This window comes from Pseudorasbora parva, chromosome 9, assembly GCF_024679245.1.
Source record: "Pseudorasbora parva isolate DD20220531a chromosome 9, ASM2467924v1, whole genome shotgun sequence".
In the NCBI taxonomy this organism is placed as follows: domain Eukaryota; kingdom Metazoa; phylum Chordata; class Actinopteri; order Cypriniformes; family Gobionidae; genus Pseudorasbora; species Pseudorasbora parva.
In genome coordinates, this window is record NC_090180.1 from 25064732 (window position 1) to 25092006 (window position 27275).

The 27275-nt window shown below is 35.7% G+C and overlaps 1 protein-coding gene across 3 annotated transcripts in view; it reads left to right on the plus strand.

Annotated features, from left to right (window-relative positions):
* Nucleotides 1-27275, plus strand: part of dis3l2 (DIS3 like 3'-5' exoribonuclease 2) — a 208504-nt gene that overhangs the window by 122815 nt on the left and 58414 nt on the right. For all 3 annotated transcript variants that reach the window (XM_067454397.1, XM_067454398.1, XM_067454399.1), the window contains exons 13-15: nucleotides 1534-1767; nucleotides 2274-2353; nucleotides 4408-4591. In XM_067454397.1, coding sequence (XP_067310498.1) covers nucleotides 1534-1767; nucleotides 2274-2353; nucleotides 4408-4591 — 498 coding nt within the window. The remainder of the gene's footprint in view (nucleotides 1-1533; nucleotides 1768-2273; nucleotides 2354-4407; nucleotides 4592-27275) is intronic.

Here is a 27275-nt window from a genome sequence, read left to right on the forward strand (position 1 = left end):
AGGGGATCCCTTTAAACAGAGCTCTGAGACTATCACAGTGTAGGTGCATTTATATGGAGACTTGATTACACACAGGTGGATTCTATTCATCATCATTAGTCATTTTGGTCAACATTGGATTATTCAGAGATCCATCAGTTTTTTTCAGTTTTTGATTTGTTAAAAAAAAGTTTGAAATATCCAATAAATTTAATTCCACTTCATGATTGTGTCCCACTTGTTGTTGATTCTTCACAAAAAATTACAGTTTTGATATCTTTATGTTTGAAGCCTGAAATGTGGCAAAAGGTCGCAAAGTTCAAAGGGGCCGAATACTTTCGCAAGGCATTGTAGCTTGAACTTGTGCGCAAGCATTGCAAATTTGGTGGAGAATTGAAATGAGAGCATTTTGATAATTTAGATTATTTTCCTGACTGACAACCAAATCTCATTCATTAGTCGACCAGTTACCGTTAAGATTAGAATGTCGAACTAAATTAGCTTTACGTGCACAAATAGCAGCATAAACAACAGAATATGAGGATTCGCACATCGTCACATCATGCACATGCACTTCTGTGAATGGAGAACATTTTTATATTATATTAAGGAATAAAATCAATAGGACTACACAAAACGTATTTCATTGAAATAATTAACACATTAACAAAAGAAAAAGATAAAAACAGTTTGATGCTCGTTTTTGTGATTCTCGAACACGTTTTTTTGGTTTGTTTACTATATATATCTTTATTTTATTCAGTCTGATTTTCTTCTGATCGTGCATACATCATCATCAAACTAAAATGAGAATGAGAGCGATGAGCCCAATGCGGTTTCAATTTGGCTTTTAATAAAGCATTTCATTCATTTTGAGTTGACATGTTGTTATAATGAATGCCACTATGACTTATCTAATTTGTATGTTATTTAATCTTTTTATAGCTACTTATTTTTCATTCCTGTGTGTTTTGAAAACTGTTAAATGTAAAGGATTTGAGTGAGGGAAAAATTAGAGTGTTTCTATAATGTTTGTAAATGTTTTGTTTTAATTACCGATATTTAACATGCATATACATTTTATAATAAATGTAATTGTTTGAAATTACAAGGTTTAACAGGGTTTTTGGCGTAAGATCAATTTCTCCTTCATGAGATTACTTCATCATCTTGGCCAGGTTTAGGTTTTTCCATGTCTTAAAAACTAGGCATGAGTCTTTTAAACTGTGAATTGTTTTCCACCGCCAGATTTATCAAGGTACAATTATTAATACGTTCGGATTGCTGGCATACGAATGTTTAATGAATCATTCATTAACCCTGCCGTAAGATGATTTCTGCAACGGATCTACATTAAATTGATAAATGAGGCCCATTGAGAACAAATCTCAAAACACTAAAGTTCACAAAGCCCTGTGCATTATTGTGGATATTACCTTTGTTTTCTTAGAGGGCCTCCTGTTGCCACAGTACCTGAGACTGTCCTGACTCAGAATAATTACTTATAATAAGAAAATCCTTTTTATATAGTTTTTTTTTTTCTCTGTACTCTAGATCCTGAGTGAGTGGTTTGGGCGAACTGTCATCTGTTCCTGCATTAAGTTGAGTTACGATCATGCCGAGAGTATGATTGAAAATCCTGACAAGCACTTTAGTGCTGAAGAATTGCCAGCCTACTGCCCAGACCACAGCATCCATGAGATACAAGAGGCTGTCTTCAACTTGCACAACATTGCTAAACAACTCAGAGCCCAGCGCTTTGAGTGTGGAGCTCTCCGGCTTGACCAGGTAGGACAGACCTGACTTAAGTCGGGACATTTACTGTGCTGTCGAAATGCGTTTCATTTTAGGGAAATACTTATATTCTAATACTAAAAACTGTCATACCTGTGGTCACACTTTACCATTCTCTCATCATACTAAAGTGACACTTTGACACTTTAGTTATAGCAACTTTATTTTTCAAGTAAATTTCAAGTAGATGCATGTGTTAAACATATAAACATATAAAGTTATCGTGGGCTGTGGGAATCCGCGCCGCCATTATATTACAACACTGACGGAGCCTGCTGTAATTACAACACAAGATCATCCACTTCGCTTGATATAGGGTGAAAGTATTTCATACCTACCTTATTAGAAGTCTGTTCAAATATCTATAAGAAAACATGAAGAGCTTACATGGAAACACATTGAACCTCATTTACTAATAATTGTGTGCAAGTTTCGTATCACATACCCTTGAATTAATGCTACGCTTGTCTAATTAATTTGTTGATATTCCCTTGTTATAGCTTAAGCTATCTTTCACCCTCGATAAGGAGTCCAGCATGCCTCAGGGCTGTTACATCTATCAATATCGGGACAGCAACAAGTAAGAATGCACATAAAAGCTGTTGATAAGTTATAAATTAAAATTATAGCTGCTGACACACAGCTGTGTTTTCTGTGTTAAAATGCTCACCACCAAGTGTTGTACAGTGCCTTGCGAAAGTATTCGGCCCCCTTGAACTTTGCAACCTTTTGCCACATTTCAGGCTTCAAACATAAAGATATAAAACTGTATTTTTTTGTGAAGAATCAACAACAAGTGGGACACAATCATGAAGTGGAATGAAATGTATTGGTGTTACGGGCGGTCGGACACCACCCTTAACATGAAAGAGAGACGCACACAAACCAGCTCGTATCAAAAATAATGTAGGGGTATTTTATTTAACAAAATGGTCCTTAAAGGTAGTTTAACAAAAAAAAACAATCAGTACGGAACGTTTTCTACTGGGTGGACGGCTGAACGGCAACCAAAGCCAGCAGGTGAGCACGATTGTGCAGACTCTCAAGGATCCGTGTGCACACCCTGAAATGCTCCAGGAAATCTTTTATAGCGCTAATACAGGCTCCGCTCAGGTGTGGCTCATCTGGAATCAAGAGACACACACACTGCATGAACTCACTCAAACACGTGTAGCAACAAACACCAGAGCTGAGGGACGTAACTATTGGATATTTTAAACTTTTTTAACAAATCAAAAACTGAAAAATTGTGCGTGCAAAATTATTTGGCCCCTTTACTTTCAGTGCAGCAAACTCTCTCCAGAAGTTCAGTGAGGATCTCTGAATGATCCAATGTTGACCTAAATGACTTATCATAATAAATAGAATCCACCTGTGTGTAATCAAGTCTCAGTATAAATGCACCTGCACTGTGATAGTCTCAGAGGTCCGTTTAAAGCGCAGAGAGCATCATGAAGAACAAGGAACACACCAGGCAGGTCCGAAATACTGTTGTGGAGAAGTTTAAACCCGGATTTGGTTAAAAAAAGATTTCCCAACCTTTAAACATCCCAAGGAGCACTGTGCAAGCGATAATATTAAAATGGAAGGAGTATCAGACCACTGCAAATCTACCATGACCTGGCCGTCCCTCTAAACCTTTAGCTCATACAAGGAGAAGACTGATAAGAGATGAAGCCAGGAGGCCCATGATCACTCTGGATGAACTGCAGAGATCTACAGCTGAGGTGGGAGACTCTGTCCATAGGACAACAATCAGTTGTATACTACACAAATCTGGCCTTTATGGGAGAGTGGCAAGAAGAAAGCTATTTCTTAAAGATATCCATAAAAAGTGTTGTTTAAAGTTTGCCACAAGCCACCTGGGAGACGCACCAAACATGTGGAAGAAGGTGCTCTGGTCAGATGAAACCAAAATTGAACTTTTTGGCAACAATGCAAAACGTTAAGTTTGTCATAAAAGCAACACAGCTCATCACCCTGAACACACTATTCCCACTGTCAAACATGGTGGTGGCAGCATCATTGTTTGGGCCTGCTTTTCTTCAGCAGGGACAGGGAAGATGGTTAAAATTGATGGGAAGATGGATGGAGCCAAATACAGGACAATTCTGGAAGAAAACTGCTGTTCACAAACGCTCTCCATCCAACCTCACTGAGTTCTAGCTGTGCTGCAAGGAGAAATGGGCAAAAATTTCAGTCTCTCGATGTGCAAAACTGATAGAGACATACCCCAAGCGACTTGCAGCTGTAATCGCAGCAAAAGGTGGCGCTACAAAGTATTAACTTAAGGCGGCTGAATAATTTTTCAGTTTTTGATTTGTTAAAAAAATATGAAATGTCCAATAAATTTTGTTCCACTTCATGATTGTGTCCAACTTGTTTTTGATTCTTCACGAAAAATTACAGTTTCATATCATTATGTTTGAAGCCTGAAATGTGGCAAAAGTTCGCAAAGTTCAAGGGGGCTGAATACTTTCGCAAGGCACTGTAAATGGGCATGCATGCTTTTGCTTGTTGTAATTTCTTAGTGTTATTAAACTGGTCACCTCCTGTGTGGAGGCACAATATGTGGCCCTGAACACCTTCATATTGAGCTTCTGAACAATGAATCGCATTCCTTGTGTCATACAGACTGGTGGAGGAGTTCATGTTGCTGGCAAACATGGCGGTTGCCCATCAGATCTACCGCACATACCCAGAATTAGCCCTACTGCGGAGACACCCACCACCCCAGAGCAAGATGGTAGATGACCTGCAGGAGTTTTGTGACCAGATGGGCCTTGATATTGACTTCTCCTCATCTGGAGCACTCCATGTAGGTATCTCAAACTGTTAACAGCATTAAAAACAAACAAAACCAACCAGGAAAATAAATATAGCTGTCCAAATTCAAGTAATGGTTTTGTGAAAGTATAATTTTTCATTGTTTCATTGAAAATGTTAACCAATAGCAAAATAACTATTTGGGTGATATTTTAGGCTACTGTTATATGGCCTTCTAATATTATATGGTTGTGTGGCCTTTCTAGAATTATCACAAGTGTGTGCGGTTGTGTTGCCGCTTTATATTGAGTGACGACACTCACTGAAGTGCCTCCGTGCGTCTTTTGCTCAAACCATGCTACAAGGCACTTCTCTTTGTGAGCACTGTGGCAACTTGAAGATGAAAGTGCTGCGTTCACGTCTTGCTGTCATTGATAAGCAAGACACGTTAGCTCTCCCCCGTCACTGACATCTATGAGGCTGCCGAGGCACATCATGAGTCCAAGCCATGAGTCCCATGTTGAGTTGGTAATGGGGAGTGAGCGACACTCTGGCAGTTGATGCCTCTTTCTGCTCACATAGTAGCATGAGTTTTTCAAATCGTGCATTGGGTTATACCATCCAATTTTGGTGCATTTCTCCTCACTTCAGTGGTTAGTGAATGAGGTGGAAGCCATAGTTTTGGAGCAGGAATTCCTTTGAGAATGGTCTGTCTATGTCCTGCAGTACTGCCACGGCCCTGCAATTTACACCTTCTACAAGAAGTTATGCCTCCCGCGAAAAAACGAGTATAAATATCTTTGACTTAAACAATCTTATGAAGTTAATAATTTTTTCATGTATGAAAGGTTTGTAAAACTAAACTAACAACTAAATAGTCTAAAATAACAGCTATTAGTGAATCATAAAACTGCAGCTCCCCTTTTGATTAATTAATTTGATGCTTTTCAAATTAAATTACAAAGTAATGTATGGCTATTTTGTTTGTTGTTCATTTGTATAACAGCACTTTTACAATGTTTGAATACCTTCAGATGTGATATAATATAATAATGCAATATAATAATGCTGACTTGGTGTGTTTTCTGCACAACATATTTATATAGGAAATTAATTAATTAAGAGTGAATACTCAAAATATTTAATGCTATCATGTGGGAACGTAATCAGAAATTCTCTTTCAAAATAACTTTTTTTCAAGTCTTCAGTCAGTTGGTCGCGAGGCCAAGTCAAGTCGCATATTTTTTTTTTTTTTGAAGTGCAACTCTGAGTCCAAGTAGTGTTGCCAGATTGGGTCAATGATTTTCAGCCCAAAAGCTCTCTAAAACCCGCCCACTACAAGAAAAAACTCAAGTCAAGTCACCTTTATTTATTTAACGGTAGTTAAAGTAAACCTCACTCCTGACCTCAAGAGATGCTATAGCGATTGAAGCTAGAGGTTGCAGCGTCTAGCCTCATTGTTAGAGCGTCCGACCTGCCGACTCTAATGCCGGTGGATCCGGGTTCGAGGCCCGCTTGGAGCAGGCGGATCGAACAGGAGGGGTTACGTTTATATAGAGCTTTTTACAATGCCGATTGTTAAAAGCAGCTGCACAGTGTTAAACAGGAAAATAATGCAACAGCATTTGATTTGGCTGTACAGACTGTCTGGAGAAAACTGTGTTATGGGTGTTCCCTGTTCTGGCTGACCTAGTTAATGTAGTATAACAATCATTTAGCTGATTTTGAATAATATAAATTAAAAATGTTTCATGTGTATACCATAGTAAAGAGATGTGTTTTTAGTCTAGATTTAAACTGACAGTGTGTCTGCTTCCCAAACAATGCTACGAAGACTGTTCCAGAGTTTAGGTGCTAAATAGGAAAAAGATTATAGGAAAAGGTATTATCAACTGGCCAGAGTTTTGAGATCCGTAATAGATGTGATGGAGTATAATGCGTCAAGAGCTCACTCAAGTACTGGGGAGCCAAACCATTCAGGGCTTTGTACGTAATAAGCTAAATGTTAAAACGTATGCAATGTTTAACAGGGAGCCAGTGAAGTGTTGAAAAACCAGGCTAATATGGTCATACTTCCTGGTTCTAGTAAGAACTTGAGCTGCTGAAAAGAATGCCCAAAATTATAACTGCCAAATGATAGAATCGTTTTTGCCTTACCAGTCAAGGTTGATAAGTACCATTTTATCTCCTTAAAACAATTGAGGAAAACAGACTACATTAAATGGAGATAGTAAATATGACTAAAATGTCTAGTTGGAAACGGCAATCAAGAAATTAATTGGTGACTTGACCATCAGAAAAACTGTCAATTTAACTTAAAAATTGTGCAATATAAAAGATAGGAAAAAGCAATGAAATTAGCACACCTTTTACACACGTTAAGGCACATACCACTGCCAAATGCACCATTTATTGATAGAATATGATAATCCGCCAACAAAAATTACAACAAATCGCTTTGCACCGTCAAAACTGATTAATTGTTTATTCAAACCTCTTTAAGCAGCTTTAAGGGATGAGTACAGCACAGTCTAGACAGTTTAAAAGTTGCAGATGCCCGGATCAGTGTTCACATGATGGACAGGAGTCATATAGTCCTATATTCGATTTCAAGTCAAGTCAGTCAACTTTGCTCTAAGAGTTGGTTATATTTATAAAGAGAAACAGGTGTAGCCCCTATTATTTCCGTTAGTTTTCTTTAAATTTTCATAAGAAAATTATGCAATTTGGCACAATTGTTGAGATTTATAAAGGTAACAAGAACAGTAATTGGACCAAATTTGACCTTCTAGTCACAGGTGTAATCCAGGTTTTCGAGAGCTTGGGAGCTTCACTCTCCCACTATTTATTGTAGATAGAATTTACCGGGGCTGGACTGGTAATCTGACATACCAGGTATTTGCCCGGTGGGCCGACCCACTTTGGGGCCGGTAGTGTTTTTAATTCTTTTTTTGTACCACTGACAACATGCAGCAACAGCAGCCCATTGGTTTGTCTTCTGAATTGACAAGCCGAAGCATGAGATCTCCATATTAGGCGCTTTTTTTCTATTTATTTATTTATTTATTATTTGAGCGCATGGAACTGCAAAAGGCGAATATCCGCACAGCACAGCCGCTGACGAACATACACGCTGCGTTTAAATGCTGCTCTACACGGCACTTTGACTCCGACTTTTGTTTTATACAATCGTATGATATGTAAACATTACAGGTTCTCTGTTGAATCAGCTGAAAACAGCCGCGAGCATGTAGGCCTATTCATGACGAGGTAAAGTGGAAAACGGCAACGCACAAACGTTTCACTTTACACAACCACAATTTACATTGCAGCTAACAGCGAAGAAATATGTTGTTTTGGAAGAAACATTTATTAAACATGTTGCTATATTACTTAAATTAATATTGCAGAATATAAATCACTTTTATAGAGGCTGTTTTCGTATTTCCTACAGGTGTTTACATTTTTTTTTACTTACAAATATATAATAGTTTATTATACGTTTTAGGTAACACTTTATAATAACGTTCAGTTGTAAGTCATGTATAAGTGGTTAGTTAATGATGAACTAATCATTTACAAAACATTCATAAATGATTATCAAGTGATATGCTAAAATTTTATAAATGTTTTGTTGTAAATTCCGTTACAAGTCATTTACAAGTGATTAGTAAATAATTAACTTATGATTTATGAAATATGACTACGTGTTCATTAATGATTAATGAGTGATTTGTTAATTATTTTACTTATAAATATAAATATTTTACTTATAAATGTTACTTTTTTGTATGTTTTGTAGATTCAGTTATACATTATTTACAAGTTATTAGATAATGATAAACTAATAATTTAGAAATCATAATTATACATTCATAAATGATTAATATGGTAACGATTTACAAATCTGTCATAAGTTAGGCCTATCTTTAAAAAAAAAACATTTCATAAAATAATCAAACAGATATTTAGTAAATGGTTAAGTTACTAGTTATTATATTATTAATCAACGAAATGTAAATATACTATTATCTCAATAAATTTTTAATCATGAACAAATGATGATCAAACCATTAGTAAATGATGAGTAGCCTATATAATGTATTGTTGCATATCCCAATGCATCAGATCAAGACGCATTTAATTCTTTGCATTTGTAAAAGTAGACATGATTTTATAAATATAAATAGGCTACTTTTTATTGCAAAAACTGACCAAAAACAGTATAAAAGTATTATGTTGTATTGAACCTTTTCTGAAGTCATACGATATCTTTGTGAAGAACAGAGTTGATCTTAATGTTTTAATCATTGAAATAATGATCCCTTTATGAACGCATATTTATCCTATTTAACATTCAAATATATGTATATATATGTATATATGTATATATATATATATATATATATATTTTTTTTTTTTATTATTATTATTCATGCAAAAAAAAAAGAAAAACAGAAACTTATACATGCAATTACATCTCACAACAAGGATAAAAACAAAAACAAAAAATTAAAGTAGTTCATGCCAGGGGTAAAATTACACCAATTTAAAGTAACAAAAAGCTTCATATGTCTTTCTTGCTTTTTTGTTTTTAATTTTCTCTAATGTAGTCCCATATTGTTTAATTTCTTTTATAAAATGTTCAAAGCTTGGCTTAGCTTTAGCCCATTTTTTCACATGAATGTGATATTTTCCAAGTAAAATAAAAAGTTGTATAAGGAAGCACATCGTACTTTTGGAATCGATATTGTCTTGTACAAAGAAAAATATTACATCATATAGATCAATTTTATATATGTTTCAAACAATCTAGATATGAAATTAGAGACATCAAACCAAAACATTTTTGAAAATATACAATCAAAAAAAAAGATGAGTCACAGATTCTTTGGTAATACCACAGAATTCACACAAGTTTTCAATATTTACATGGAAACGTTTAAATAACTCCTTGACAGGGTAAATTCTGTGCAAAATTTTATAAGATACCTCTCTAATTTTATTATTAATAAAAAACTTGTTTGTTATTAACCATACTCCTTTCCAATTAATATTTTCAAATTTAGCAGACCAAAACACTGTTGAACAAGACAAATAATTTGTTTTTAAAATGTTTCTAATATATTTGTTACTGCATTTATCTATTATTATGTTATTATCCCCAATAAATATTGTATCACTAGAAAAACAGTTCTGAAAATCAACGTTTATTGGACAAAATCTAGGGTTTCTAGATTACTCTAGATAACTTATAACTCTCTCCAGGATTGCATCAAAGATAATAGCATATTCTTTTGGCTTAACGGGAATCATAAATTTTATTGAGAAATTCAGAATATGTTAAAAGCAAACCTTGTTCATTAAGTAACTGACTGACAGTAAGAATTCCATTGTCATACCAAGTCTTATTAAAGACTGACATTTTTTTGTACAAGATATCTTTATTATTCCATATAAGGTATCGATGTGGTGAAAAATTATGTTTATATATTAATAGCCAAGCCAGCAGTGCCTGCTTATGAAAGTTTGCCAGTTTCACTGGGATTTTTTCTACCGAAAAGTTGCATTTTAAAAGGAAATTAATGCCACCTACAGAGTTAAATATGTAATTTGGGAAAACATTCCATATACTATCTTTATTTTTAATAAATTCTATTAACCATTTTATCTTAAACACATTATTAAGATCTGTAAAATTTAAGACTTCAAGGCCACCAAAGTCTCTATTATTATTTAGAATATCTATCGGTAAATAGTGTATTTTTTTCCTCCAAATTAAATCATAAAGAACTTTATCTAATTCCCTAACAACATTATTTGGAACATCTGCTGACATAGATATATAAACAGACCTTGAAAGTCCTTCAACTTTTTAAATAGAATACGTCCATTTAGGGACAGATCTCTCATAAGCCACATATTAAATCTGTTTTTAATTTTCTATATAATAGGCTCAAAATTGAATCTGCTTTGATTCAAATCTTTACATACCATTATCCTAAGGTATGTGATATTATCTTTAATTGTTATACCACAGATTTCTTTCAATGCACAGTCCTTAAGAGAGAATAAAGTGGACTTATTTTTGTTTATTTTTAATTCGGAAATTTCAGAAAATGTTCCAATACATTTAATAACTTCTTCCAATTCATCACTATTTTTGACAAAAAAAAATGTGGTATCATCTGCTAATTGGCTAAGTTTAGTCTCTTTTCCAAACACTGAAAATTTGCTTTTTTGATATGAACAGCCATGACTTGAGTAACCAATATGAAGAGAAAAGGGGATATAGGACAGCCTTGTCTAATCCCACGCCCCATATCAAATCTCTGACAGGTACCGTGAGATCATTTGACTGAACTATTCGAACCTTTATAAAGTGTGCAAATTGCTTTTTGAAAAAAATTACCAAAACCAAAGAAATCAATAACTTTGAACATAAAAGAATGTTCAATAGTGTCGAACGCTTTATAGAAATCAATAAATAATATAAAAGAATCATCTGAGACAAAGTGTCTATAATCGATTAAATCCAAAATTAACCTAATATTATTTCCAATATAACGACCTTTCAGAAAACCTGATTGCTCTTCATCAATTATTGTATTTAATTTTTTCTTGAGTCTTTTTGCAAATATTTTAGTATCATTATTTAACAAACTAATTGGTCTCCAATTTTCTAAATACAGTTTATCTTTATTAGGCTTGGGTATAAGTGTAATTACCCCTTGTTTTAGTGATGCAGGCATTTCTCCCAAATCAATGGCCTCATTAAATACTGCAAGTAAAAAGGGTGAAAGGTCATTACAAAAGGTTTTGTAAAACTCCCCTGTCAAGCCATCATTTCCAGGAGACTTATTTTCTTTTTATCCAGGAGACTATTTATGCAATTTGGGATTTCCTCAATATTTAATTCCTTATCACATGAATTTTTATAATCTGACGAAATCTTATTAATACTGCTTGATAAATTATTAAGAAAAAAATCTTCATCATTTAGTTGATTATTTGAACTGTATAATTTACTATAAAATTGACAAACAAAACAAGAAATATCCTTGAGATTATCATTAACAAGTCCATTTATTCATAATTTGTTTACAGAATTTATTTCTCTATTTCTTTTTTCTAAACCAAAAAAAATATTTAGTGTTTTTTTTTCTCCTGCTTCCATCCATTTTTGTCTAGACCTAACAAAAGCACCCCTAGCTTTCTCTTCATAAATATTATCCAACTCATTCTGCAACAAATCAAGCTTTAATATTTCAGTTTTTTTGACATATTATGGTTATTTCTACAAGTGAGGGATATTATTTCATTAATTATTTTGTTTTCGTTTTCCTTTTTTAATGGATTTTCCATACGATATTGCAAATTTCCTTATTTCAAATTTAGTGTGTTCCCATAATTTCCTATAAGATTGAATCAAAGAAGCTTGCCAATATTTAACAATCAAATTCTTAATTTGATCACAAAACTCATTATGTTTCAATAGACTATTATTTAACTTCCAATATGCATGCTTATTTCTACTTGATTGAGAAATGATCACATTCATTTTAATAGATATGCCTTTATGATCTGTTAAAACTGATGGTTCAATAGATACAAATTCAATTCTTTCTTTTATATTTTCTGAAATTAGCCAAAAATCAATACGTGATTGTTGAGATTTGTCCCTATTACTCCATGTATACATAAGTGACTGAGGATTTTTATATCTCCAAATGTCAAGTATATTCAGTCGCAAACAAACATTGCTTAATTCACTTTGCGATATTGTCAATTCTAGATGTAAATCGATCTTGTTTGCCATCAAACACCGTATTAAAGTCACCACCCCAAATTATTTCGGCTGAAGGGAATTTTGAATGTAAATTATTAACATGGCCTTCAATATCTCGAAAGATTAACTCATTTGTTTTTTTTTATTATTGGTGGCATATATATTTATGATAATAATTTTAATTTGGTTTATATCAATAAGTAAGGCAATCCAATGACCATGATCATCCGTTTTGTGACTTAGAACTTTCCCTGAAAACCTGTCCTTTAAAATAGCGACACCAGCTGTCCTATTTGAATCACCAAAAGAAAACCAAATGTCACAACCCCACTGGTTCTTCCAAAAAAACACGTCATCCTTGCAGGCATGAGTCTCTTTAATAAAACAGAAATATGCTTCTTTACCTTTACAAAACAAAAACAGAGCTTTTCTTTTGAGTGTGTCTCGTATACCCCTAGCATTTACTGAAAATATCGATATTGACATTGATTCGAACAAGAAAAAACCTTAATAGAACAATTAGGTGAACAATGTGCAAATTAAAGGTGTTGAGAGTGTTATAAAGGGTAATCTTACTCCTATCTTTCCGAAAATCAGTCACAGTTCAGTAACCATTCCTGAGATCCTGTTTGCTCAAATTTGAGTTACATAAAGAATAATAATTCATTTGTAGTTTCACATTAGAACAGGATAAACATTATGAAAAATACTTTGAATAATTAGTCTTTATCTTTTTTGAAAAAGCAACATACCATTCCTGTCACAGTAATCTAGGGTTCAGAACCCTAACTGTTATAGTAAGGAGAACATTCGTTTACATTTTAATTTCTTTACCATCTACGATTGCCTTGATTCCAACAAAGAAGGCCCTTTTGCCCTCTTTCCGTGCTTTGTCGATCACAGGCCAAAGGAGATTCCACGTAGCCCTGTCTTTTATCGTCAGGTCTTCCTTGAAGTACATTTTTTTTCTTCTTAAGAAAGTCATTTCCCTTTGCTCCTTTCCATGTGAGGTCCCTGGCTGTTCTGGAAGTGAATCGTATTATCACCGACCTAGGTCTCTTTTCCTTGCCGCTGTCTGCAACAGGTCTTCCAACGCGATGAGCAATGTCCACATTGTTAGCAACGAAGTTACGATCATCTTCGATAACCACCGCTTTGCAGATTTCCATTACCTGAGTCTTGACATTATCCTCTGAACGTTCGGTCAGCCCCTCCAATCGTAGATTCCATCTCCGACAGTACAGATCTTGGTCATTTACTCGGTCCTCCAATTCCGAGATGCGCTTCAGGTTTGTTTCATTTTTGTTTTTCAAATCTTCGTTCTCCCTCCGAATGTCGAAAATTTCGGAATGCACCACCTCTAGCGCTTCTTTCAACATATTGATGCTGTTCGAATTATCTTTTACCATGTCTTTTATTTCCTCGGATGACAGTCTAATTATTTGAATGATGCTTTGCTGTACCTGACTTAACGTTAGTTCATCCGTTACATCACTTTTTGCGTGCTTTTTTGACGGAGGTGCCTTGGATGGCGTATTTGGAGTGGAATCACATTCTCCTCCCTTTTTCTGTTGAATGAGTGTAGGAATGAGTTTCGCTGATAAGTCTTTTTTCCGTCGTTTTCTGGAGATCAATATCCATCTCTTTAGGGATTGAGTCTGACACGTCCATGCTAATTTCTCGATGTAAAAAAAAAAAACATTGCGGAACTAGTAGGCTATTAGTCAGCTCTAGATTATTGCTACGAATCTCAATAACACCTTAGAAGTGTGACTTGTTTCTTACATCAACGTTTGTAAGATGTACCCTAAATTGTTGCAAGAGCTAGAACATGTGCATCTACTCAAGCTGCCATCTTGGCCCCCTCCCCATGTCATTCAAATAATTCTCCTGTCCTGACTCTTAAGCAGGACGCAATCGGTCACATGACACACGAGAGCCAATGGCATTTTACAATCAAAGCTGACGTAATGACGCAATTGGTCACGAGACACACGACAGCCAATGCTGTCTCAATGGAAGTTCCGGGCGGCAAATTTTGAAATGTGTTAATCATTAATCATCGGCCGCTTGATGGTGGACTCGACGCTGCTGATCGCTTCTGTGGATTTACTTCATACAAACCAATCGTTTGGCCTCGGGACACTTGGAATATTTGTACTTTTTGAATAAATTGTTCCTGCAGTCGTATCTGCCTGTTTTTTTTTTTTATTTTAAAACACAAACGGGTAGGTTTAGGGAAGGGATTGGTTGTGACGAATTGGAGCTAAATGCTTTCAGTATTTAGATGAATTACCTATTTACACATTTCTATTGCACCAGGGGAGGAATAGCAGAATTTAATTTTCACATTTAATGTTACATTTGTTGTAGCAATCAATGGACGCATTTTCAACGGGGTGAGAAATATCTACAAATGACGTGTAAAACATTTACAAGTGATGAATAGTCTACACTTTAGATTAGGGGACGCTAAAAGCATTGTAAATGCCTTGTATATGTGTGCAGATCATTTGTAACGGGTAAGAAATATCTACAAATGATGTCTAAAACATTTACAAGTGATGAATAGTCTACACTTTAGATTAGGGGACGCAGAAAGCGTTGTGAATGCCTTGTATACGTGTGCAAATCATTTGTAACGGGTGATAAAGATTTGTAAATGATTTATTCATGCGTTTACAACATCATCTCTAACAGGTGATGAACACTTTGAGGTATGTACTTTAATGTAAATGCTGACTGGTGAGGGTATAGACAGCTGTCTTCTCTGACACGTGCACCTGATGCTTCACTAGAGGGTAAAACCAGTTCACATTATCACTAACGTTAGACCCATCACAGAACACAAGTCTGCACCACTGAGTAAAAGGATTTAACTTAACACACTGCAATCCCCTGACTTTAAGTCATTATAAAATGTTTATTAATTTGACAACTAGTAATTTATCATTCTTTAAAAAAAAATTGCTTTAGCATAAATGCATTTTGTGGGTTTTAACAGACCAGCTTTAAAATGTAATGATGCATCAATAAATTATATATTCATTATCTACTAATGGTTTGATCATCATTTGTTCACGATTAACATTTGTTTATTGATATAATGGTACACTGACATTTCAGTGATTAATAATATATTAACTAGTAACTTAACCATTTACTAAGGATCTGTTTGATTATTTTATGATATGCTATTTTTTAAAGATAACTTACAGATTTGCAAATTGTTAGCATATTATACTTAATAATTTATGAATGTATAGTCATGGTTTGTAAATGATTAGTTTATCATTATCTAATAACTTATAAGTAATTAGGGCCCAAGCCCTGAAAGGGCGCAGAGCCCTATTGTTCTTCTAAGGACAATTTAGCTTTTTCGACTATTCTGGCACTTTCGGGGCCCTTATCATGCTCGAAAATTCTTGAAACTTTGCACACACATCGGAATCTGCGGTCATCAGGGCCGGACCAAAGCTGGTACCTGGGCGTGGCAGGGGGGCTCGACAGCACCCCCTAAAGTGGGGTCTGAAAACATGGTCTATAAATCAAACACACTTGCACGTACATGTACGAAACTCGGTACACATATAGAGCTCATTGGGCCAAACAACTTTCGTGCTCTAAGTTATGCGTCAGCCCAACAGGAAGTGAGCTATTATGGGTTGTTCGGAAAACGCATGCTCTGGAATTTAACATACTCCTCCTAGACGATTCACCCGATCAGCACCAAACTCGGTCAGCATGAAGTCAAGACATTGAGGATGCTAAATTGCGAGTAACTTTTTGATATCTCAAACTGTTAGGCTGTGGCGAGGAGACAAATTTATGGCGAGAAAAGGGAAACAGGAAACATTCATTAATTCATTTTAATTAAACTTCAGCTGTGTGTTCGTTGTAAGAGGGCGATCACATGGATATGACTTTTGTGAGTCAAAGTTATAGCGCCACCAACTGGCAGCAGGAAGTGTGTCACTTTCAAAATGCTTTGAAATCACCATCTTATTTTTACCCGATTTACTTCAAACTTCATCAGTATAATGTCAAAACATAGCAGATATAAAGCTGGTAAGCACTTCTTGATATTGTATATACTGTTGCCACGGCAACACATCAAACTATAACATTCTTTTTCGCTGCTTTTGAGACTCTTAAAATGCTTCAAATTACATGAAACTCAACACACACATCATCAGACATGCTGTCCAGTAGATATGGGCAAAGACTTAAAAACGGGCATGGTGGAGGAGCTCAGTAGCGCCATGTTTTGACAAAAGTAATGCAATCTTTTGTCAAAAGTGGGGGGGTTAGTTTTATCTTCAGTCACCAAACTCTGTATATATATTGTTCTCTTTGAGCCGAACAACTTTCTAATTTACAGTCATTAGCTCCGACGAACAGGAACTCAGATATTTAGGGCTTAAGGTGTGAGGACCTTATTGTAATTGCTCAAACCATAATTTTTCTTTTCCCAAATGAATTACATTTTTGAGGGCCTAAACACGCATGAAAACTCATGAAACTTTGCACACGCATCAGAAGTGGTGAAAACATACATCTGATATGGGTTTCTGAATTAGGTGTGGCAAAATGGTTCGATAGCGCCACCTACAAAATTTAAATTAAGCGTCATTCGCGCTACGTTTCATGTATGAGTATGAAAATTCGGCAGACGCATTCAACAGCCCAATACCTACAAAAAAAGACCCTGGGCGCCAAATCTGAAAAACCAACAGGAACTGAGATATTTTGAATTTTCTTTGGTAAATTGGTGCAGTTTTTGCCATTGCCAGACGTTGTACTTTAACAAACTCCTCCTAGAGATTGAATCATATCAACATCGTATTTGCACAGTCTAATCTAAAGGCCTTTGTGGTGTTAAATTGGGAAGATCTTGAGTTTTCCCTGAAGGGTGTGTCTGTGGCGGCCTCACAAATGTTGATGTTTCGCCATGACACAGGAATTTATTGTACCTCAAGCATCCAATGTCCGATCTGCCTCAAACTTCACGTTTGACAAGAGTCCTGGCCTGAAGACATCTACATTCCAATATTCAGTCAAAGTTATAGCGCCACCAACTGGCAGCAGGATGTGTGTCACTTTTTGAATTTTTTTTGAATCACTGTCTTACTTTCACTCGATTTACTTCAAACTTCATCAGTATAATGTGAAAACATGACAGATATAGACATACAAATGGATTCCTGATATTTTATATACTGTTGCTATGGCAAAGTGTAAGTTTAACTATCTTTTTGGGTGTATTTGAGACTTAGCATGCTTGAAATTGTGTGTGCGTGTGTGTGTGTTTTCTATACATGGGCTTTACAGAAGGTCATTTGCTGTTTTTGAAAAGACACATGTTTACAAAATTCAAAAAGACACAAAATTAATTATTTACTGATAAAAATCTAATTGATTTAAAAAGTAAATTTCACATGATTTTCTAGTTTATAAGTTGTCTGGGTATCACCAGACCAAGCTCAATTTAAGATTGATCAATGAGCTTTATTTGAATGACTCTGTATGCAATTGGATAGTCAACTAAACAGACTACTAAACTCGCCAATAGCGTGCCAGGTGAATAAGTTAGTCTGTGATTTGTTCCCGCAAAAGTGTAACAGAAGCAGTAGAAATAATTGTACGGGTTTTCAGACTGTGTTGCAGGGCGAAGTCAAATCGCTGGCAGATCAGGCTGGGTTTACCCAGTCAGTCTAAGTAAATTTTATAATAAAGTTTATAATAAACTTCCATAAAATTTAGACGCGCATCTTACACTTACCTGACACTAATATTAAAATCATTGCTGCAGTTTCTGTGATTTGGCTCCAATTGGTAATTTTTGTAAAATGTTTTATTGGATGCTACAAATATTGAAATGAAAGCATGCTTAATTGCATAAGATTGTAAATAGCTACGGTAGGTCAAAAACACACGAAGATAAGTGTTAGGATAATACAATATGACCATTCGGACGGTATTCTGCGCTCATTTGAAATTTATGTGACATCATCTGACATGAAATTGATTAATTAAATTTAATTGATCTCATAGATGTAACTGTTGTGGTTCGTAGTCATAGCAGCACCAACTGCTGCAGTTAATGTGGTGAATCCAACTTCATTTGTAGGGCACTAACAATATAGTTTTATATAATTAGTTTAATAATTGTGTTAATAAAATAAAAAGACCTGGCCTTCTGGACTTACAAAATTTTGAGCTGCAAAAGTTAACTTTGCACATATTTGAAAATGACCTATTATATCATATTACATTAGAATTCATCTATATTTAAATTACATCATGGGTGTGGCTTGTGGTCATAGCGGCACCAGCTGCTGCGGTAAATGTGGCATATTTGAGCGATTTTAAAATACTCTCCTGTTTAAATGCATATTGCCTGTCTTGCACAATTTGCCTGAAGCCACCAGGGTGGTGGTGCCACCGGCTTGGGCCCGTCATCGCTGCTCGCAGCTTTAATGTATAGCTGAATCTACAAAATATACAAAAAAGTAACAATTTAGTAACATTTATGAAATGCATTGTCATGTTTTGTAAATTTTTAGTTCATTATTAACTATTAAACTGTAAATTACTTATAACTTAATCTACTAAATGTATGTAAAATAATTAACAAATCACTCATTAATCATTAATGAACACGTAGTCATGTTTCATAAATCATTAGTTAATTATTTACTTATCACTTGTAAATGACTTGTAATGGAATTTACAAACCATTTAAATAATGTTAGAATATAACTTGATAATCATTTATGAATGTTTTGTAAATGATTAGTTCATCATTAACTAACCACTTATAAATGACTTACAACTGAATGTTATTATAAAGTGTTACCTATGTTGGTTATAGTTTTAGAAACAATATAGCCATATAGCCATGAGGAGCAAGGTTTTTACAGTCTGTTTTTTACCCTGTGACTGCCATGATCTTACATTTAAATGAAACTGGCCTAGAGTTAAACTCTAGTCTATGAAACAGTTTTAAAGTCTGGATCCCATGAATTAAGGACAAGCTTTTTTTTTTCCTCTTTAAAAGTTTTATTAACTTTTTAAAATAGATTTAATGAAATGTAATAGCCTTGTTAACTCTTGAAAAATATGATTGTTCAACCCAAAAATGTGATAATTTACTCACCTTAATGTCATTCCAAACCTAAATGAATTTATTTCTGTGTAGCATAAAATAAAATAATTTGAGTCTGTTTTTTTGTTCATACAATATTCAAATGGTAGCCTAACCAAAATGGCTTGGTTGCCAACATTCTTCAAAACATATTCTTTTGTGTTTCACGGAAGTCATACAGGTTTGGAATGACACAAGAGTGAGTAAATGATGACAGCAGTTAAAAGCAGTAAATTTGCTTTACTGCATCCTAGCTCAAAATCATCAGTGCTTTACTGCTCAGGGCATTTCTATGTGAAAAAAAAAAAGCAATATTAAGTTTATCTGCATTTGTAGCAAATTCGATAATATCTATCATTATTTGTCCTTGTCCTAGTTTTATTTATATAATCCAATTTATGGCCCCAACCCCAGCAAAAACATTCACAGGGAACTCATGGGCCGGATGTGCTGAGTATGGCAGAGCCGAATTTTAGCCCCAGTCCAGCCCTGGAACTTACTGTATATTTATGCCATTTTCGAATAACGTTTACTTGAATATACAGCTACAAGTTATCGTGCTAAAAACCTGTCATGTACTGAATGAGCATGTCTGCCTTGCTGATCGTTGATTGGCTGAAAGTGCGTGTCTGTCGTCAACACTAGCTGACTCTGAATGGGCATGTGTGTCATGTTGACTGATTTTATGCAGTGCATGCACACTTGAGTTTAGTTTATTAACCAATTCGATTATAAAATGCAAATGTTTAAAAGCGCCAAACTGACCCCAAACTTACTTTATTAATTAAGACAAATTAATTAAATGAGTAATAATAGGAGTTAAGATATCTTTTTGAGTTTTTACAAACATAGTGTCCAATTAGAGTAGAGCATGGCGCTAGCAACGCCAACGTCATGGGTTCGAGTCCCAGGGAAAGCAAGAATTGACAAAAATGTAAAATGTGTACCTTGAATGCAATGTAAGTCGCTTTGGATAAAAGCGTCTGCCAAATGCGTAAATATAAATGTAAACTTGTATTTCATTAGTCTTAATAATATTAAATGTTTTACACCAACATCAATCGGAAACATATTTATTTCCCCCTTTTACAAATTTTTCTCCTAATTCACTAAAAGAATTAATAAAAAAATAAGATAAAATAAAAAATAGTAGCAATTGCATAATTATATTAAACTGTCTTTCCCTGAACTCGAAGCTTAAAATTTTCTTTAAAAGTTAGCCCCTTCCGAAAAAGCGTGTTTACATTTTTCCAAATTAGCTTGCAATTGCCTTTTGCCTCACTCATTAAATGAAGATAATAATTAGATTTAGCAACTCTCATTTCTCCAATAACTTTATTTCGCAAACCTTTATAAAAAAATAAAAAAAAAAACTATCTATATCTCTTCCAGACTTAATAGCTTTCTTTAAAGCTGAATCTCTATTTTTCATCAGCTTCCATAATGTCTCATTAAACCACGGTAAATTATTCTCATGTTTAATTTTTTCTTAACTCCAATAGTAAATTTCTCTCTTACAGAATTCATTTTATTTTAAAAAGTATTGCAACCATAATCTATATCCCTAGAAGCTAATATGTCGTTCCACTTTAAACCAGCTATTTCTTCATTAAATGCTATTACTTTTCTTTTAGGTATGCAATGAAAAACATTAGAAGAAGTTAATGTATTATGTTTAAACCTATTTTTTGTTAATTTCCGTGCAAGGAAAGGTTAAATTATGATCAGATAACCCAGCGATCAAATTCTTTCCTTTAAGGAAAGGAACTTCTTTCCTTTTAGTGACTGAGTGACTGAGTGGCTGAGTGACTGAGTGAGTGAGTGAGTGAGTCCTGAAGTGGAGTGTGTTTTTATGATGTGAGTGAAGTAATGGTTTTATGTATTATTTTGTATATGTTTTATGAACTCTTGTACGTAGGGCTTATAACATCTACCTGTCCAGGGACTGCGGGTGGAAATTCACTTTTAACATTTACATTAAATAAGGCAATCAAAGTGGCACAAGTGCTTTATATATTAGTTTGACACACCTTAATTTAAACTCAGCTTTTCAGAGAGTAAGGTTAACAAAGTGGCACAGGAACACAGTGGCACATGTAAAATGCTTCAGATATATGCATTAGCCTGACAATTTTCCTCTTCATATAAACTCATAACCTTTTAGAGAGGGTTAGCTGTTGTGGTTCCAGTACTGCTTAACAAATGTGGATGACAAATATCCACGGAGCAGTCTTACTGAAGGGGATTCCTTTCCTGGGAGTTTATAGACAACAGTCTGCAAAATTTCCCACACTGGTGTGCACTGCTTTGGGAAATGGATGTCCAAAACATAAAAAAGTTTAAAACGTGTCCACAGCACAGTGCCTGTTTGCCAACAATTAAAGGCCTGATGGCACTGACTGTCATCTCCAAGACCAAGGACAAAGGGGAAGGGTTTAGTGAGCCCAGCCTCCTTCCCAACCTGTTAAAATGAGAAGAATGTTAAAAACATACAACTCACAACACAATGCAGCATTATATGCTAAATTAGCGGTGGGAAAAAATCGCTGCTAAAACGTTGCTATTTTTTTGAAGGCAAAATCACTAAAGACAAAATTGATTGAATGTTGATATGGGTAGATTTGCACCGCCCGCTCTGAGCGGGGCTCGAACTCAGGTCTTTTCTGCACGGAAGTCTGACGCTCTAACGATGAGGCTAAATGCTGTGTAATTTTCCAAAGGCCACTCTTGAAATGACGGGAGTTTACCTGCACAGTTCTCATTAGCTCGCCTCCGTTACACTGAAAGATATATTTTAGAACCAGCCGCTATCAAAACAATCTGTCAGATTTGGCAGATGCGGGCGCGGGCCAGATATTATCGCTGGCGGGCCACTTTTGGTAAAATTGCATATTAAGTAAAACTGCTTATTATTCCATCTGAAGAACATTGTAGCCAGCGCTACTTCTCTCTGTTTACAGATATTATATTTTACATAGGCCTACGTTAACTAACGTTATAGGTAACTTAACTTACTCGTCTAAAATAACATTACTCTGAAGTAGCTCGTCCAAAAGGTCTTAAGTCAGACTATAAACACTTAACATTAGCTTATTCAAGACTAACTCAAGTGTGGCAGTTATTTATTGAATGGACAGAAAACACGGTTTGGAAGATTCGTGATGTACTCTGTAATTTTGTTAATTTTGAACAAAAAAGGCGATTTATCCTTGTCTGACGCGAGTTTCGTATCATAAAGCAAACGACGCTCGCGTATCGACTATCGACCTTAAAAAAAAACAATATAAAGACACATAACGTTAGCGAACTAAATGACTCGCATAAGTCACATATTTCAGGGGAAGTGTTGGCCAAAAGAGACATTTTAATTATTCAAAAGGCAGGAAAAAGCTGTATAACAAAGTATATGCCTAACAAACCAACAAACGATGCTAGGGGTTGCCTTTTAAGACTGTTGTGTCGTGTGAATCGCCCTATTTTGCATACTTTTGCATTTGTCTTGGGTACAGTAATACTTTTCTAGATTAAATACTCTAAAACATACATTTTTTGTGTTTTCTTTTTTTCTCCGAGAGCTGTCCTCGCTGAAAAACGATACATTAACGTTACCTCCTGAGTCCTGAGGTGATTCAAAATGTCCGCAAAGATGATGGGGGAGGGGTGAGTTCTGTTTCAACTGTCAGTCCAATCAGTAACCCAACAATTGGGTTACACAAAAAAAACAACCCAACACTGAGAAAATAACCCAATAAATTGACCCAACAGTCTCAACCCAGCAGTTGGGTTGAAAAAATAACCCAGCATTTTTTAGAGTGTAGCCTCTGCTTTCTTTCTTTGCAGGATTTCGACAAAAAGAAGCAGTAACATTATACATTGGTACCCAATAGATCTTTGTAGTAAAGTTTGTTGTGTTAGGAAGGAAGAAGACAGGGGTCGGCTTTGACTGGGTCTCGCTCTCTTTATTCAGTCTATTCAAATAAACAATCAACACACGTGTGTGTGTGATAACTCAATTTCTCCACGATATGGATCGCTCCTTTCTCAAACAGACTCTCTGTGTCAGTCTCTCAGTTTCTCTGCTGTGCACGCGAAGTCCCAGTCCAACTCTCTCTCTCGACTCTCTCCCGGCCGCGGCTTAAATGGGCTCTCTACATGGCAATTACTGCAATCAGAAACAGGTGTTCGTCATCTGTGCTTGACCTACTTACCTGCCGCTCCGCTGTGAGCTCTCTCTCCCGCTGCAGACCTCGCAGAACCATGCCCCCTTCGCCACAATCTTCTTGTGGAAAGTAGTAGAAGTAGTAGAGTAGAAGTATCATACCCTGAAGCATTGTGTACGTTGTTATGCCACTGAACATCCCCGGAAAGCAAGATAAGCAAAAAACCACGAGTCTTCCGATTGGACGCAACAGACACCCGCTGTCTAGCGGTCTGTTTGCAAATCACTGTGCGTCCATGATCCGAAACCGATGAGTAAATTGTTTTTCCGTAATTGCAACGATTAGCACTACTCATAAAATGTTATACAGCCTCTGACAAGTAGGCATTAACACAATGAAAACGATCAATTGTTTGTAAAAAAAAGTGAAGTCGCAGCACCTGCCAAGGTGCGACAACACACCGCCGCCATGTTCAAACAGCCCAAGTATTGTACACCTCCCCAAGCCCATTTTTACTCGTACAATCAAATTCAATACTGCCCAATCTGGCAACACTGAGTCCATGTCGCAGACGCAAGGCATCTCTAGTAATGACAATAATGATTCCAGATGGAGGGGCTCTAATGACATCCCAAATGGTTGTTTCATTGTACCTTGTTAGGCTGCATGTCTATTTTTCTTAAATGCATCGACTCAGAATGCCTAATATTGGTTTGATTGAGAAAATAGTCTACCTGATGTAGAACATTTATGCAGGTGCGGTTCGGTTCAAGGCTTTTGTCAAACGGGTTGAGTTGGGTATGGAATTTAAAATAAAATAAAAAATTTAATTTTAATTAAATTGGAATAGTAGTGCTGCTGCCAGACAATGGGTTAGGTGTTCTGGTTAAGTACTTCGGGTATGGGGTGGGTGTGGGTTTACCAAACGGGTCGTGCAGGACACTGAAAAGGAGGTTCCTCCCTTCTATATGTGAATCGATTTTAGTACAGATTCTGTATGCTTTTGTTAAATTGCATGACTTTGAATTGGCTTCTGGTTTTCAGGTTTGTTTTGAATTTCCTTGTTGGCACGGGAAAGCTAAATAGCAGCTCCCAGAGCTTGGCGTGTTTGGCATATTGTTCCCATAGCTTGGCGTGATTCTACAGTGGGTACAGAAAGTATTCAGAGTCAAGTCAACTTTGGTGATGTTATTAGATAATTTAAATTGATCATAATGTGACAATGTCGGCAGATCAGTAATATAGTTGATACAGTTAATTTAGCAATTAATTTTATTTGTATATTTACTTTGATAGAATTTTTTGTGTCCTGGACCCCTAAATGTTTTACTCTGTTATATTGCAGCCATTGGCTAAAATCATTTAAGTTAATTTTTTTCTCATTAATGTTCACACAGCACCCCATATTGACAGAAAAACACAGAATTGTTGACATTTTTGAATATTTATTAAAAAAGAAAAACTGAAATATCACATGGTCTTAAGTATTCAGACCCTAGCTGTGACTATCATATATTTAACACAGGTGTTTGTCTATTTCTTTTGGTCATTCTTGAGATGGTTCTACACCTTCATTTGAGTCTAGCTGTGTTTGATTATACTGATTGGACTTAATTAGGAAAGCCAAACACCTGTCTAAAGCTGCCTCCGGAGGACACATCCTGTGTAGGATGCAGTATACGAAGTGTCCTTAATCAGAATTAAACGAGACGTCCTTTTTAGGACACACAGGCAGGAAGTATCTCGTTGCTATGCCAACAAGTTCAGCCTTGTTGCGCTCTCACGCCAGTTATATGAATGAAAATTATTTATAACTTGAAAATTACTATGAAATGTTTCTTGTCTTGACAGCAATGCACTGTTCTAAACGTTTAAAATGCACTAAACAGTTGTAATCCTGTTTACTACAACTATCTGTTTGAGGTAATAGAGCTTAAAAATAAAAAAAATAAAAAAGCTTGAACTACTTAATTTAAACACCACACCTACGCTTGCATGTATATCTGGCGGTGGTGCCATTTTTTAATATAATATAAAAAAAATATGACGGCTGTTAACAGAGACGCAAAGAATTGTGGGTTATCTCCAGCCGTGAAGGCTACACCTCATGCACACTCACTTCATTCTATAAGCTGTCTCTCATTTCAGAAGGCTGCGTCCTCCGGAGGTAGCATTTGGAGTCTCCTACTCACTTTTTTAAATGAGACGGCCTTAAGACGTATGCACCCTTCAAATGCAACCTCCGGAGGACACAGCCTTCTGAAATGAGACACAGCTTATATAAGACCTTACAGCTCACAGTGCATGTCAGAGCAAATGAGAATCATGAGGTCAAAGGAACTGCCTGAAGAGCTCAGACAGAATTGTGGCAAGGCACAGATCTGCCAAGGTTATAAAAAAAAGTCTGCTGCACTTAAGGTTCCTAAGAGCACAGTGGTCTCCATAATCCTTAAATGGAGGAAATTTGGGAAGCCCAGAACCCTTCCGAGAGCTAGCCAAACAGAGCTATCGGGGGAGAAGAGCCTTGGTGAGAAAGATAAAAAAAGAACCCAAAGATCAATGTGGCAGAGATGCAGTCGGAAGATGGGAGAAAGTTGTAGAAAGTCAACCATCACTGCAGCCCTCCACCAGTTGGAGCTTTATGGCAGAGTGGTCCGACGGAAGCCTCTCCTTAGTGCAAGACACATAGGGTTGGGTACCGAAACCCAGTGCTAATATAGTACCAGTACCTATACAACCGATATGTACCGGACCGAATCAGAACACAGATTTCGGTTCCTCATTTCGGTGCCATCAAACGTGCTTTCGCACTTTGGCTGGCACTGAGCCAAAGACAGAATAAACGCTCAGTGCTTGTCACATATAACGATTCAGTGTTTTCAGCCACATCATCTTTATTTTGGGTTTCAGACATTTAAATGCACATAAGTAGCAGCAAAAACACACTGATATCTATGGAAGTGGCAATAACAATCCTTTCTGACAGTTATAATTTGATTGTGTTTTATTCATATCAGACACACATTATATATAAGTTACTATATAGTTTACTGTCCGAGTTCACCGGTCACTTACTTTCATGTATTTCATGAGACGAAGATGAATTTGGCAGATGTAAATCCGATTCTCTGAGGCGGAATCTAACATGGCAGCGCCCATCGCGCATTATAGATCAACTTAAATTAAAATTATGACAAAACACTGTTTTGTCATAATGATCATGTTAGTTGATCTATAATGTGCAATGGGAAACACATTCACTTACACATACAGGTCCTTCTCAAAAAAATTAGCATATGTTATAAAAGTTCATTATTTTCTATAATGTAATGATAAAAATTAAACTTTCATATATTTTAGATTCATTGCACACCAACTGAAATATTCCAGGTCTTTTATTGTTTTAATACTGATGATTTTGGGATACAACTCATGAAAACCCAAAATTCCTATCTCAAAAAATTAGCATATCATGAAAAGGTTCTCTAAACGAGCTATTAACCTAATCATCTGAATCAATTAATTAACTCTAAACACCTGCAAAAGATTCCTGAGGCTCTTTAAAAACTCTATCTATCTATCTTTTTTTTTATCAGCATAGTCTGAAGGTGATCTGGTTCAATTTTCATGAAAACTGGGG